This window comes from Balearica regulorum, chromosome 19 (genome assembly GCF_011004875.1).
Source record: "Balearica regulorum gibbericeps isolate bBalReg1 chromosome 19, bBalReg1.pri, whole genome shotgun sequence".
In the NCBI taxonomy this organism is placed as follows: domain Eukaryota; kingdom Metazoa; phylum Chordata; class Aves; order Gruiformes; family Gruidae; genus Balearica; species Balearica regulorum.
Genome location: NC_046202.1, coordinates 3,604,038 through 3,618,838, shown reverse-complemented (window position 1 = coordinate 3,618,838; position 14,801 = coordinate 3,604,038). Strand labels below are relative to the sequence as shown.

General features: G+C 38.0%; 1 protein-coding gene across 1 annotated transcript in view; it reads left to right on the top strand.

Moving 5' to 3' along the window:
* MED13 (mediator complex subunit 13) overlaps positions 1–14,801 on the top strand; it is a 56,173-nt gene that overhangs the window by 24,330 nt on the left and 17,042 nt on the right. The window contains exons 4-12 of the mRNA XM_010309105.2: positions 2,081–2,226; positions 3,299–3,496; positions 4,435–4,629; positions 5,571–5,733; positions 6,041–6,151; positions 8,156–8,839; positions 12,740–12,956; positions 13,893–13,977; positions 14,335–14,456. Coding sequence (XP_010307407.2) covers positions 2,081–2,226; positions 3,299–3,496; positions 4,435–4,629; positions 5,571–5,733; positions 6,041–6,151; positions 8,156–8,839; positions 12,740–12,956; positions 13,893–13,977; positions 14,335–14,456 — 1,921 coding nt within the window. The remainder of the gene's footprint in view (positions 1–2,080; positions 2,227–3,298; positions 3,497–4,434; positions 4,630–5,570; positions 5,734–6,040; positions 6,152–8,155; positions 8,840–12,739; positions 12,957–13,892; positions 13,978–14,334; positions 14,457–14,801) is intronic.

Here is a 14,801-nt window from a genome sequence, read left to right as displayed (position 1 = left end):
TCTTCTCATTGTAGTGACTACCCTGGTGGCTGCTCTTTGAGTCTTTGGGGTGAGACTCAGTGAACCAATTTATCTCTGTTTTCATAGATTGAATGGACTGTGCCAGTTCCAGAAACTTTTTTTTCCTTACTGTTTCCTGTCCCACCATGTACCTGCTAGTGGAGGAAAGAAACATCTTGGAGATGACAGTAAAGACATACCCAGTAACTGCATCTGTGGAGGTTGCGTTTTAATAGAGTTACTCAGGTGCTTGGAGTCTGTCAGTTCTTCATGCCCCGGAGTGCTCTTTGTGTCTTTTCAGGAACACAAAACTTGCTTTGCGTTCTCATGCTGTAGAGTAAGAAATGCAAGCATTTCATGAGCTCAAAGAGCATGCACGCCATCCCGGGTGTTAGTTGATGAGGTCTAATTTTTTTTTGGGGGGTGGGGGGGTGGGGGGTGGGAACAACAGTGGTGTTGCATTCATACAGTCATTTTATGCTACAGTAGTTCATGGAGTGTCTTTTCCATTTGACCTTGCACAAAATGCACTAGTATCTGCTATTTTGACTGACTTAATTTAGTCTGTTTCCCTTGACTTGTTTGGGTTTTGTTGTTTTGTTTTTTTTTACCCTGAGACTGATCAGGTGCTTGATGCTACCCTCCTCAGAGAGGATTTATTTTCTGTTCAGTAGTTTATGAAGTGCTTTTTAAGGTTCTCCTTGACTTTCACACTTGTATTACTGAGGTGGTGAGCCTAATTTAATGTCCAATGTGAATAGCATCTTCTTGCTTTTAAACATCTGTTCTTTTCCTATGGGAGTGTATTAGTCTGGCAGACACTTGAGATAACTTGTAGCTAATGTAACTGAAAATTGCTGTGCCTGTACAACTTCTTTAAAAAGAAAAAAAAAAAGTTTTTTCAGATAGAACTGGGTATGAAGATGTACTGCTGCTGCAGTGTCCTGGCAGGGATCTGCTTTTTTTTTTTTTTTTGCCTTCCTGCTCTATTCCTGCCCTTTAATTAAAATTGATAAAATGTATTTCACATAAACCATTGAATCGATTTGGATGCAACATAAAATATTTTGATAATTGTACTTGCAGGGGTTTATCTGTATTTCTGTAACAAAACAACAGCTAGCAGAGCTGCAAAAATTGGGAAGTCTCTGAAGTATGATCTTGGGAGGTAGAAGATTTCATGGAGTTGCTAACTAGTAACTATGTACAGCACTGTGAAAACAGCATTTAATTCAGAGTTATATGAGGCAGATGTTTATTGTTGGGGTGGTTTTAGATGTACAGGATTCTTTCCTTCCTAAAACGCTCTGGATTGAGAGAAGCTATCAGTGAAGCATCTGATATTAAACGTTGATAGTTGCTTTAAAGGCTTTAACAATAACTTAAGTTTTGGGTTGTTTTGGTTTTTTTTTTCCCATTGATTGTATCTTCCCTTTTGTGTGTAGGTATGAGATTTAATTTTTAGTTACTTTTGTGGCTTCAGGAGCATGAAGATAAGATTCAGTTTATCACCACCAAACCAACACTTCTCAAAGCTGTTGCCGTTCTTCTTCCTCCTTTTAAATGAATGACCTGTTGGCTAATATTAAATATGAATTTTAAAATGTGAATTCTACATAGTGAATTTGTGATAGGAGAACCTAGATGTGACCTCATTAAAATTAATCTATGTTCAAAAATATTTTTATAGATTTTAAATAAATATTTAAGCAATAAAAGTATTAAGTTGTAGTTTTCTTTGTCATACAAAAAATTGTGTTTTAAACTTCCTCCAGACCTCAAAATATAAAGCATCAGTCTAAAGAGACTGAAAGCTTAGTGTCTGTTGTTTTCTAAATGATTGATCTTTGGTTTTGTCTCTCATGCTGGAATAGTTTTGTAAATGCTCCAAGGGAACATGTAATTAGTATTGTCTTGCTATTTAGATAAACAGATTTTTGATTACTTCATTAATGAATATTTTGGGAGGAAATGCCTTCAAAGTAGTGAGAAAGCCATCAACTTACTTGAAGTTCTATATTTAGGAGTTTTTCTTTCTCTCCCTTCCAACCCCCTGCACCCTCCCCACTTCTCTCCCCAGCGAGCACTTGTCCTGCTCATTCACCTTCTTCTTACATGGAGACAGCAATGTTTGCACCAGCGTGGAAATCAGTCAACACCAACCTGTGTACCTGCTTAGTGAAGAACACCTCACTCTCGCCCAGCAGTCTAACAGCCCTTTTCAAGGTAGGTTTTGCCAGTCAGTAGGGAGTATTAAAGTGAATCAATTCTTTGTGTTGCTCAGAATGAGGACTTCTGGCAAAGACTGGCGGTGGGAGCAGAGGCATTATCTGTTTTGTGTTGATTACACGTTCTCCCCACATGTCCCCTGTCATGACATAGTCAGAAGCCAGTTGGTGTGTCTCAGCTCTTGTGCAGGTGGATGATTTCCATGTACATCTCTTGGCATGTAGCCAAATAATTGGTCTTAATTTCCAAGTACTGTCCTACTGGTGACATAAATATTTTGCATTTATACAAGCTTTATAACCCCAATGTATCTTCATCAACCCCTCTTTTAGAAATCCATTTCTGACTCACTATACTTAACCTATTCGCTCCCCCTACCTCTTTTTATTTGGTTTTTCCTTGCCTGTAAATTCCTTTGGTTCCACCGGCAGATGCAGGCTATGCTCTTGAAGACAAAGGAGCTATGGGGCCTGAGTCTGGTTAGTGGGCTGTTTGATCGTGCCTGTCTTAGACACACTTGCGTTGCCTGTAGAAATCGGTTCTCCTGCATGACCACACACTGCCCTTGTTTATTAATGCTCAGTGTCCAAACTTGCTTTTTTTTTGAATGCAATTTAACAGCAGCTGTGCTTTCCTAATATGGACAAGAATAAACATGAAAGGGATTATTTCCCTGTATATACATTGTTGTTGTAACTGTACCAACCAGAATGAAAGGATGAGGAAACACCTTAACTCTTGTCAGAATTTGAAATAGAGTTTCTTTATCCCACCTGTATGTTAAAGACTCCTTGCTAGCCAAGATGAAAACTTGCTTGATGCTTGTTTAAATAGATTGATTTGTAATTGTTATTGTGGTACCTTGATTCTTACAATACACATACATTTAACAATCTATACCTATTACCAAAAACTTGTGCAGTATAGTAAAATGTGATTAGGGTGCATTTTAACTTACCGATGCCAAGTTATTTATTTGGTGTAGCTGAAAGAGCAATGCTATTTCAGTGGTAAAGAGTGAATTTTGGCTAGATACTAATCTCCAACATATTTTTATTTCTCTTTTTAGTTATTCTAAGTCCCTTTGGATTAAATGGCACGCTCACAGGCCAGTCATTCAAGCTTTCTGATTCATCAACAAAAAAGCTTATTGGTGAATGGAAACAATTCTATCCTGTCACATCTAACTTGAAGGAGGGATCTGAGGAAAAACAAGAGGAAATGGATTGGGAGGACGATTCTTTAGCTGCTGTTGAAGTCCTTGTTGGTGAGCGCACTGATTACCTTTTAATTACCGAAATAAACTGGCCTGTTAGGCCCGCAAAATTCTAAATGCAAAAGTGACCCCATTTTATTCCTTTTGCAACCATTTGCAACTGCTGTTGGTCTTTTGTTTTTCTGTTTAATGCTCAGGCCTATTTAAAATGAGTTGCTGCTTAAAGTGCGTTTTGCAGACCTGTTAGTAGGAGGTGTTTTTCTTTATGTGCCCTGAGAAGCAAGATCATTTAAAAAAATACGTAAATAAAAAAAGATAATTAAAAAAAACCCAAACCCTAAACTATCACTGTTGACACCTGAGATACATCAAAAGCATGTTGTACTGTTTCAGATTCTGTGCAAATTCAAATGGAACAGACGTGCCTTTCAGGGATGCCTTCAAACCCACAATCCTGGAGAACTTAATGTACTCAGGCACTGCATTTATCTGCTGCTGTTCCTAAAATCTGAGTCTTTGGGATGCAGTAGTTTGTTCCTCTGCTGTGGGCTATTGACCTTTGATTTGCCAGCTAATATAGTCATTTCTCCGTAATGAGTGTTACAAGCTTGTATTGCAGTGATGGCTGGAGACCCTGATGATGATGGGGAGGGGAATATTGTCAGTTTTACATGATACTAAGAAGTATGTTCTCGGTCATCTTTATAAACGAAAATGATAGAAGCAAGCAGTAGCATATGGATGCCAGGGCTGTATCTGCCTGCATATACAAAGCCTTTTTTATTCATTCACCCAAATCTTCTGTATAAAGCAAATCATAAAGTAACAATGAGGGTGACAACAGAGACTTTTTGTCCAAGGATAATGCTGTACTAGGTAGAAAGGATAGGTAAACTTATGAGTGACTGGTAACAGGATTCATTTGTTGATGATTTTTAAACACAAGTTTTTGGTAAACATCTGTAAAATCAACTTGTTCTTTTTTTCAGCTGGTGTGCGAATGGTATACCCAGCATGCTTCGTTCTAGTTCCTCAGACAGACATTCCTGCTCCTAGTACTGTAGGGGCATCTCACTGTTCAACTACTTGCTTGGGTGTCCACCAAGTGCCTGCTTCCACAAGAGATCCTGCCATGTCTTCGGTAACTCTGACTCCGCCGACATCCCCAGAGGAAGTTCAAACAGGTATAATAAAGTCAGCTTCTGCATGTAGGAAATTCTTTGGATGGCTTCTCCTTTAAATCTAGCAGTGTTTGGAGGGGATTCAGATGTTCTCTGTACAGCTGACTGCTTACCAAAAAATCATGTTTCTTTAGTCATACGTCTGTTGTAGTAAAACTGTTTTTTATTGTTCAGTGGTGGGCAAATTAACTTGAATGCTGTTTTAAGTTGCTGAAATGAGGACTGCTTTTGTACCTGATGTTGTTACCCAGTACTTTAAATTACCGTGGTCAAGTTTTTGGCTTTGTTTTTTCCCCTCTCCGCATGTGTGTGCGTGTATGTGTTCTGGCATAGCTTTACAAACATCACTGTGCATCTCAGTCATTAGTGAGCAAGGTGATGTTCTCAGCTTGTCACAGTCCAAGGAAGATTTTCTAGTTAAGTTTCCAGTAAGGCTGCGTGCCCCTGATCTGTGTGTGAGTAGTGGTTATGGTAAATCACTTTAAGTCAACGCGTGTAAGGCTCACTGGCAGTTCAGATGGCTTTACATACAGCTCCTCTTGTGCAGAAGAGGTTTTAGTTGGTTTTTTCCATCCAAGGTCTTCTGTTAACGTAGTTTGACCCCTTTTTTTAATAATACTGTTAAATTTGCTAACAGGTAGCTTTGCTCAAGTAATTTTCTTTTTCAGGTCTATAGTTTCTTGGAAGATAAAAAAGAGCCAGCCCAGTTATAACATAAACACATATGGTGGTGCTTTTTAATTTTTTTATTCCTCTGAGAGGGAATCATGTTATAAAAATTGGCTACTATACCTAAATTTTCTATCTGTTTTTATTTCCTAACATTGAGTTAAGAAAATACTTTTCTTCCTAAGATATTCCTGTGGTGGCTGAATTGGAGTAATAGTGGTTATGAGAGTATCGTCTCATTGCCTAAAACTGTTTCCTCTGGTGCTGCTTTTCAGTTGATGCTCAATCTGCCCAGAAGTGGGTGAAGTTTTCTTCAGTTTCTGATGGATTTATCTCTGACAGTACTAGCCATCATGGTGGCAAAATACCTAGAAAGCTAGCCAATCAAGTGGTGGACAGAGTTTGGCAAGAATGCAATATGAACAGAGCGCAGAACAAGTATGTACTCATTTTGTGAAGCTAAAAATACCCTTGGTATCTTGTGTGTTTGTCTCAGAAAGTAGTTCTGTTAAAGATGCTGTGACTGCTAGTAGAAGGTGCTTTACTCTTAGTAATAAAACATTTTAAAGGAGTTATTTTGTTCCTAACTAGTAGTTTATTTAGTTCTCAGTTTAATAAGTTAGTAAAAGGCTATTTATAATTTCTTTGCTGAATCCTGTGTCACAAAGCTGCTCTTGAGGTTTGACAGAAGATAAGGAAAGAACGTATGTTGATCCCAAATAACTCTCCCGATATTGAATCACAGGAGGAAGTATTCTGCTACGTCAAATGGCTTGTGTGATGAAGAGACAGCTGACAAGGTAGCATCCTGGGATTTTGTTGAAGCCACGCAGAGGACAAATTGCAATTGTTCAAGGTACAGTACTTGGCAAACCCGCAGTCCAACAATGTACACTGAGATTGAAGTACTCAGGAGAGGGCTTGTGATGACTCCTCTAGGAGTAATTAAGCAATAGCTGCTTGTAGGAAAGCTGTAACAAAATTTGTATCTTGTATCCTAAATGTCATTGTAGGTCTTGAAACTCTGCACAATAAGATAATGCAGAGGTTTTAGTCAAATGAATCATCTGAGTGGAGCTACTGGCATTTCAGTGACAATTCCTGAGTCTTGGGCTGGAATTCCTTAGGCCTGTAGATAGGTAGAAACAATCTTATGGACAACTTCTCGGGTTGCAATGGAAAGGGAATCCCTATTTATTTAGGATTGAAGAACCTTTTCTAGGGGGCTGTGGCATTAGCCTTGAAGGGAGAATTCTGTTAATCAACAGCAAGCTCATTATAGCATTGTGTCATGGTGAATATGAAAAAGAAACCCAAATCTGCTTTACTTTTTGGGAAATACAGCATTCCATGGGTGGCTGTGTATAAAACTGCTTTTCTGTGAGTTGATTGCCAGTGTATGTTTTTTATATTAGCTGGGGGGAAAAAAGGATCAAAACACAGGGGGAAAGTCTGAATTTAACTTCCAATTTTTGTTATGACTTTTGTTTTGAAACTATGCAATGGTACAGACTGTTAATACAGGTGTTTAAAATAAATGAAACACTAATTTCAGTGAATTCTCAATTTCTGTACTTATGGTAGAATACTAATCTTTAGGTGACTGAAGTGTTGCAAAGGTTTAAATGCTTTGTCTAGTTTAAATTTTACACTGATTACCTTGCGATGAATATTGGAATCTTAAAAAAAATTAATGTCTGGAGGATGTAGCATTTCGAAAGAAATGCCCCTCTCTTTTTTTTTTCCTTCCTTTATTGAAATGGTTGGCTTAAGATCTGTGGAAATACTTGTGTCCTGAGAAGAGCTGGGAGATGGAGGAGGATTAAATATTCTGGTAAAGGAGAATTGAGATATGATAGCACTAGTTAAGAGAAAACAAGCAATTAACTGTGTGAGGTGTGTATTAGAAATATGCAGTCGCCTAAAGAGAAACTGCAAAGGCTCAAAACCCCTTATTGTCCTCTACAGCGAAACAACGTGTGTATGCGTATGAGAGTTTAAAGTAAAAGTAGCTTTTGATACCTCTTTCTTTTTATTCCTGTCTAATTTTGTTGGTTTTAATACAAGTTGCATACTCCTTAACTTTCCTAATGGAACAGTGACAAAGAATACCCAGGCACTAAGGATGTACATGCAGTTCAATAGCTTAATCATAAACATTTCATTTTAGACTTCAGTATTTCATGTCTCTCATTCTGTCAGGTGATCTAGAAAGTTGGCATTGTGAACCTCAAATGAAATGTTTAAGCTCAAGTGCACTTGTACTGGAAAAAAACTAGCTGTATTAATGCAGTTGAGACATTTGAGGGGTTTTTTTCTCCACGCTTGCTAAATTTGTAGGTAAATAACTACAAAAGCTTCAAAATAGCTTTTGTACGACTGAGCTTGGCTTCTAGATTCTTGATGTTAACTTTCCACTCCTTAACCCGTAGAGACTCGGACAGCACTATTGGTTAGTATTGATGCTTGAATTCAAGAAGTCATTCAGTAATTCATATGTTCTACTGATTCATCAGTGTTGGCAGAAGCTAAAAGTGCCACTGTGTTCATGTGACTATTTCTGATAAAAGCAGTTATAAAATAGTGTCTTCAGTTATGAGGATTATGTGTGTGTTTTGCTTGTAGGACAGCTTTTCCAGGTTTTTAAAATGGTATTCTAAAATCTTGCAATGCCACTCAAGTCATTTAAATTAAGTTATGGTCAGAAAGAGGCAGCTTCACTTCAGAATGGTATCAGTTTCAGACTTCTATAATTGGCTGTTTAATGGCTTAGAAGTGGGTTCTTCTCTAGTGAAAAAGAACATGATAGACATATTTGAAAGATTAATGTGAAGTATTTTTCCCTATGTTAATTCTGCAGGCACAAAAATCTCAAACCAAGGAATTCAGGTCAACAGGGGCAGCCACCACCTGTGGGCCAACAACAGCAAGCAGCTCCAAAGCACAAGACAAATGAGAAGCAAGACAAAGGGGATAAGCCACAGAAACGCCCTTTGACTCCTTTTCATCATCGTGTATCTATCAGTGATGATGTTGCCATGGAGGCAGATTCAGCGAGTCAGAGGCTTGTGATGACTGCACCAGACAGTCAAGTGAGATTTTCAAATATCCGAACTAATGATGTAGCAAAGACTCCTCAGATGCATAATGCTGAAATGGCAAATTCACCTCAGCCACCACCACTTAGTCCTCACCCATGTGATGTAGTTGATGAAGGGGTAGCTAAAGCGCCTTCTACTCCTCAGAGTCAACATTTCTACCAGATGCCAACACCAGACCCCTTGGTTCCCACAAAAACAATGGAAGACAGACTCGATGGCTTGTCTCAGCCTTTTCCAGCTCAATTTCCTGAAGTTATAGAGCCTACAATCTATGTTGGTACTGCAGTGAATTTGGAGGAAGATGAAGCTGATACTACTTGGAAGTATTATAAAGTTCCAAAGAAAAAGGATGTGGAATTCTTACCACCTCAGCTTCCAAATGATAAGTTGAGAGATGATCCAGTAATACCTGCTGGACAGGAAAATGTAACATCAGTTACAGAGTAAGTAGTGCTTAATACTCTAGTAATAACCTGAGAAAGTGAGGAAACTGAAAGGCCAAAGGCAGTAGTTTCTCATTACCACCAAGCTTGTTGCTAAAGCATGATGTTGTTCTCGTCAGCTCAAGCAGTAATGCCGAGTGTGTGAGCGTAACTATCTGTCCGTATACAAGAAGATAATACTTGTGAAACATAAGAGGCACAGTCAAATATGTAGTAAGACTTTCCAGCTTTTTCTCATTAGAACTCTGATTTAGCAGATGGCAATGAAGTGTATATTTCTACTATAAAATTAATCTGTAGCCAAATTATGCTTATTTGGGACTTAGTGGTATGTCCGCCTGTCCGCCCCTTCCTCCCCCCCAAAAAAAAGAAAGAAAATTCTCATTTCAATATTTGCTTTTGACATTATTTGAAGAAAGCATGGACGGTCTCTGTTCTGCTCTTGTCTTTATTGAAAGAACTGGTATTTAAATGGCTGATGGGAACAATGAGGAAGATAATCTGGTTTCCTGGAAGATGTTAACTTTAATGTAGGCTGCAACTGCTTTCTAATATCAGAAATTTCTCTTTGGAATAAGTAACATAAACTGGCGTTCTCGCACAGGGTGCATTCTCTCCGTGGTGGTGTTCAAAAGGCTGAAGGATTCGAGGTTATCCTTCAAAGAAAACAAGTGACTGGTGTGTCTACTGTTACTGTTGGACCTCAGATCATATGGGAAACCCTCGTTCATTAAACAAACCTTGTCTAACTTGAAATATTGAGACAGACTAGATCCTTGTTACAATCTCAGTTGCAGGAAATGCATTTGAGAACACTTATTTATTTATTTTATCATAAACTAGTATTGTCTTGAAATAAAGGATATGTAGTCTATTTAAAAATTTTTGCTGAATAAATAGAATTTATTTCTGAAAGCTAGTGTTACCTAGCACCAGATTTTAAAATGTTCTACTCTGCTGTTGTCTGTTTCAATTGGAATAAAGGAATTGGTCACTTTTTTGATACTGTCCAAGTTTTTATAAATTATGGAGCTTAGAGGCAATGGAAAAAAAGAATAACGCTAGTGGTTTTAGTGCTAAAACTTACATTTGAGCTCCTTTTTACTGCAGAATGAATCAACATGGGTTTTCTTTACCACTTAAAGCAAAAACAAACTCCCCAAAAAAGACTACCACCAAAAAACCCAAACTCACCACTGAACCAAAAACCTGAAACCTTAAGAACAAAAAACCTGAAACAAACCCACTTGGCCTTCTGGGTTGTGTCTCCTTTGCTGTTGTACTGTTTAAGAAATTCTTCCTGTCATCCATCTTTTACAACACTTCCTGCAGGAAAAGGATGGTAAGAGGAAGCAATGGGTGCTGACAGGAATGTTAATAGGCAGTGTAAACTTAATATGACTGGAACCTGGATACAGAGGTGACAAACTTTTGGCTCAGGGTTGTGATCGAGGGATAAAAAAGTGCATCTTGAATGCACCCAGAGTTGCCTCTGTCAGCTCACTTGCTGTTGATTATTTTTGGTCGAAAAAAATTTGTTTTTTCCATGTTCAGGTGAAAGAAGAGTTTTAATGTTACCAGTATCAAATTATTGAGTGGTTGGTTGGGTTTTTTCTTTTCTTTAGGAGATAGCGTATTTAATTTGTGGTAGAAGAGTTGAAGCAGCTACTCACAAGACTGAAATTTTATGTTGATTTTCTGTTTTGTTGCTGGCAGTGTAAAGGCACTGATGGCAGTCACATTGACTTTGGTGTGTAGGAAAGCTGTGAGAAGAAGTAAATATGCTGTAGCTGTTGGTCTGTTCTCATACACATTTTCTTAGCCATATCTTTTGTGCTCACTGTTTAAGAGTTTACATTAGTTAGTGCATGTCTCGGCTCTTTCAAGATGTGCATTTATAGGATTTTTAGTGCTTTTTTTGCCTTGAATTCATTTCAGCCAACCAGACAAAGATAGGCTCTACTTAAAAGTTTTCTATTTTCTGTTTAAGGCATGGTCTTTCCATGTATGGCTTCTAGTTTGATTTAACAACTTATTGAACATATTTTTTTCCCCTAGAGGATCTGGCTATTAACTTCAGTCATCAAAAATACTGGAAACTGCTGCTTGCTTTCACTGTACGTTTTTCCTGGTGTTTTATTTTTTGTTCTTAGAAAGTCGTTCCCATCTTTTCTTCCTCTCTTTTTTCTTTTTTTTTCTTTTTTTCCCCAATGGTAATTTTTTGCAGGATTTAGAAAAGAGGAAATCCTCAACTCCATTGAGTGCTACTCCAGACATAAAAGCCAATGGCGCTTGACACAAAGCCACACTCGTTGCAGTGTTGTCTGGGGCAGTCGTGCTGTGGTGGTCATGCCTGACCATGCTCATTTGATTGAGCATGGATGACCAGCATGGATGGATTTGACAGTGTTGTTGACTGTGAGGTGTTTCTTTGGAAACTTTATTTCTGGGATGTCTTTTGACAAAGTGAAAGTGTTTCTATGTCCTTTCTCATACCACGTAGTTGACGGGGATATACAAAGCAGTGAGGAAGACTCTGAGGAATCGCCATGCCTTTTTGTGTGCAGAATTTCAGGGTTAAACTCTTTGAATTGTTCTGTATCGTGCTTTTCTTCCTTTCTGGCCTGCTGGAGAAATGTAAGCTTATCTTATTCTAAACTCCTGCATCTAGGCTGTCAAAACCAAGCCCTACTAATTGTGAGACACATTAGTTTCTTATGGGATAGCATTTCCTTTTGGATAGAGGCTTGAGAAGGGAGAGAATACGTATGTTGGAACCTGTGTTTGACCTTGAAGTATCCCTCTGTAATCTTCATCTTTGCAATGTCCCTTTTTCATTCCATGCACAAGACTTCTGTAAATGCTTCTCAGTGGTCATTCTGTTGCTGTTTGGGAGGAAAGGGTCTCGGAGCAAGAAGAAATTGTGTACCTACATTAGTCTGATGCTCCTGAAATACTTGTCTTGTTTGAAGGAATATCTTCCTCACATGGTGCCTTTTCTATACCAGGATACATAAAATAAAGAGATACATAAAGTAGAGAGGCCTATGTATAGCTAATGATCATAACATAGTTTTCTGCTTGCCAATATCTGGTTTTGCTGGTGCAGTGTTCTATCTGTGAAACTAATAATCCTGATACAAAAACTTAATATCTGTGTACTTACCAACTCCATTTTTGGCTCCAAAAGAAAAATGCTGACAAAGGCAAATGAGTTTTTATTATTCCTTTTAGTAAATTAAATATTGGTGTGTTGCAAGCTTCATTTGTATTGATATATGTGATAAATGCCACTATGTTTAGTTTGTATGTGTTTTACTAGTGGTAATTGCTTGGGCTCTTTGGCTAGCTGGGCTTTGTGTACCACAGAGCATTGGTCTGTTTGTTCTGTTGGACACAGCTGAGTATTGGGAGAGTTGGCATACTTTCTACATTTAAATGAATTAAATGTTCAGGAATTAGGTTCTTAAACCATGGAAAACTTGGGTTTAATCACTTCTTTCTGATCATTTGTTTGGACATGAATGGAGATTGGCAATGAGTAATTTTTTAACCTGGTGAGTTTCTTTTAGTGCTTATAGATAGTTTAATACACTTGTACTTTATAATAAATGACAGCTACGACCTGGGATAAATTACTAATCTTTATCTGAATTGACAGTGCTTGAGGAGAGATGGGCAGAATGAATCACGCTACTCTATCTGACGCGTGTAAGGAGGTTATATTAAATGACTAATGACTTAATCTTTTTTCCAAAAAGTTTTCTGAAGCTGGGGTGGAAAGGAAGAAAGTGGGAAGGAGGATGAAGTTGTGCTTGTAAAGGCTGTGTGATAGCAAAGATATTTCCACATAATAAATGATAAATAATATTTTCTGATTTTTATTTTTCTTCTGTTCAGATTAATGGTGCAATGTAGGAAACCTTTAAAGGTTTCAGATGAAGTGGTGCAACAGTATCGGAGTAAAAACCAATACCTAGCAGCAGTAGCGACGGAAGCTGACCAGGAACCTGAAATCGATCCTTATGCCTTTGTTGATGGTGATGTGGAATTCTTATTTCCTGATAGTAAAAAAGATAGGCAGAACATTGAGAGGGAAGCCGGGAAGAAACATAAGGTGAGTAAAGGAGTGAGGATACAAATCAGTGGTGAGATTAAAACAAATTGCTTTAGTCACCAAATATAATTTAAATGTATTTAAAAGTACATTAAAAAATGTATTCTAGCAGAAATGATCAATGAAATTATGCAGCATGCCTCTAACTACACCTAAAATTTTTTTGGCACACTGGTGGTGGTATTGCATTAGGGTTTATAGCTTCTACTGGGAAGAACACTGCTAGATCAGGACAAAAATCAATCTGGCTCAGTAGCCTTTCTGTAGAAATGGGTGATAGCAGGTGCTTGGGGAAGAGAGGAGGAATAAGGCAAGTGCTTTGTTCATGTGTGGAAAGGTTTGGGGTTAGGTGAAGTGAACTCTTGGCTAGTTGCCTGGACAGTGAAAATTCCCCCCCCCCCCCCCACTTTAGCCAGTGCCAACTATATAAGGCTTCTACTTAAAACAGAAGTACACTCTCCACAAAAGGAGAAAATAAAACTCTGTTGGGAGCTTGTATATGAAATAAACTTGCTTGTTGGGACTAGTTGTGTGTGTATGTACTCCTAGTATCAAGAGTGTCATTCAATAACTAGTAGAGTTCATGTATAGCACTTGCTATGAAGTGGTTTTCGATAAGGTGTTGTAGCGAGAATCCACAGCTTGCTTTTTAAATTTCTTGCCAACACAAACCCTAAGATTTACATTCTTACCTGCGCTCATCATCTGTGTGTTGCTAGCACATTGTCTATATTCCAAACTTCCTTCTCCCTGAGCAGGGACCTCCCTGACCACTAACCAGACCCCCAGACTCCACTTTGCTGAGCTAGAAGGCTAATGAGAACCTGATACTTCTGATATGTACAGGAATTCCCATAGGAGATAAAATGCTTCTTTCCCTCCCCTTCTCCCCAGTTAATTTAAGCAATTTTTTTTTTTTTTTTTTTTTGGCAATAGGCTGAGGATGGGACATCTAGTGTTACAGTTTTATCCCATGAAGGAGAGGATGCTATGTCTCTATTTAGTCCTTCTGTCAAGCAAGGTAAAGAGACTTTTTTTTTTTCTCTTTTAATTGTGCTATATTAATGATCTCTTAAATAGTCAATATATTCTAATAGGCTACTAAGTTTTTACTTTATGGTTTGTATTTCCCTGTCCTTTCAGAATTAGGAATCTGCTTGGAACACATTTTCTTTGCTGCAGCTTGCAAATAAATGTTGGCTATAAAATCCAAATGTTATAAAATTGAAGGGACCTCACTTACATGTAAGATAGTTGAGTGGAACTGAGTGGAACATACTTTCCCCCACGAGCTGTGGAAATAGTTCTTAAAATGTCTTTATTTTTTTAATGAATACATATTGCTGTTGTTTTTTATAATGTTTATTTTTCTTTATAGATGCCCAACGTATTGCTGCTCATGCTCGCACTGCATCAACTAGCCTGTTCCATGAAACAGACTTGGTGGTCTCTTACACTGACCTTGACAATCTCTTCAATTCTGATGAAGATGAACTAACAGTAAGTGATGTGTAAAAGTAATGGCAGCTGCTAGACAAAAAACTGCAAGGAAAGAGTATATCTTTTTGTGGTTTTGTGTTGTTTTGGGGGAGTGTTTTGGCATTTGTCAGAGAGTTTGCAAAACATATATATAAGCGTCGTGGCTCCTCTATAGCAGATGTAGTGTTCTGGTTGACTCATACGATCATATTTTTGATACAAACAAGCTTTTGATCTTATCCTTACTATCCAGACAGTATATGCTTCTTGAATGTACCTTTAGTTATAATTTTACGGTTTCGACAGTGGTCCTAGTGCTCTTTTCATATGACTAGTCAACAAAGGTAATACTGAAACAAAACCAAA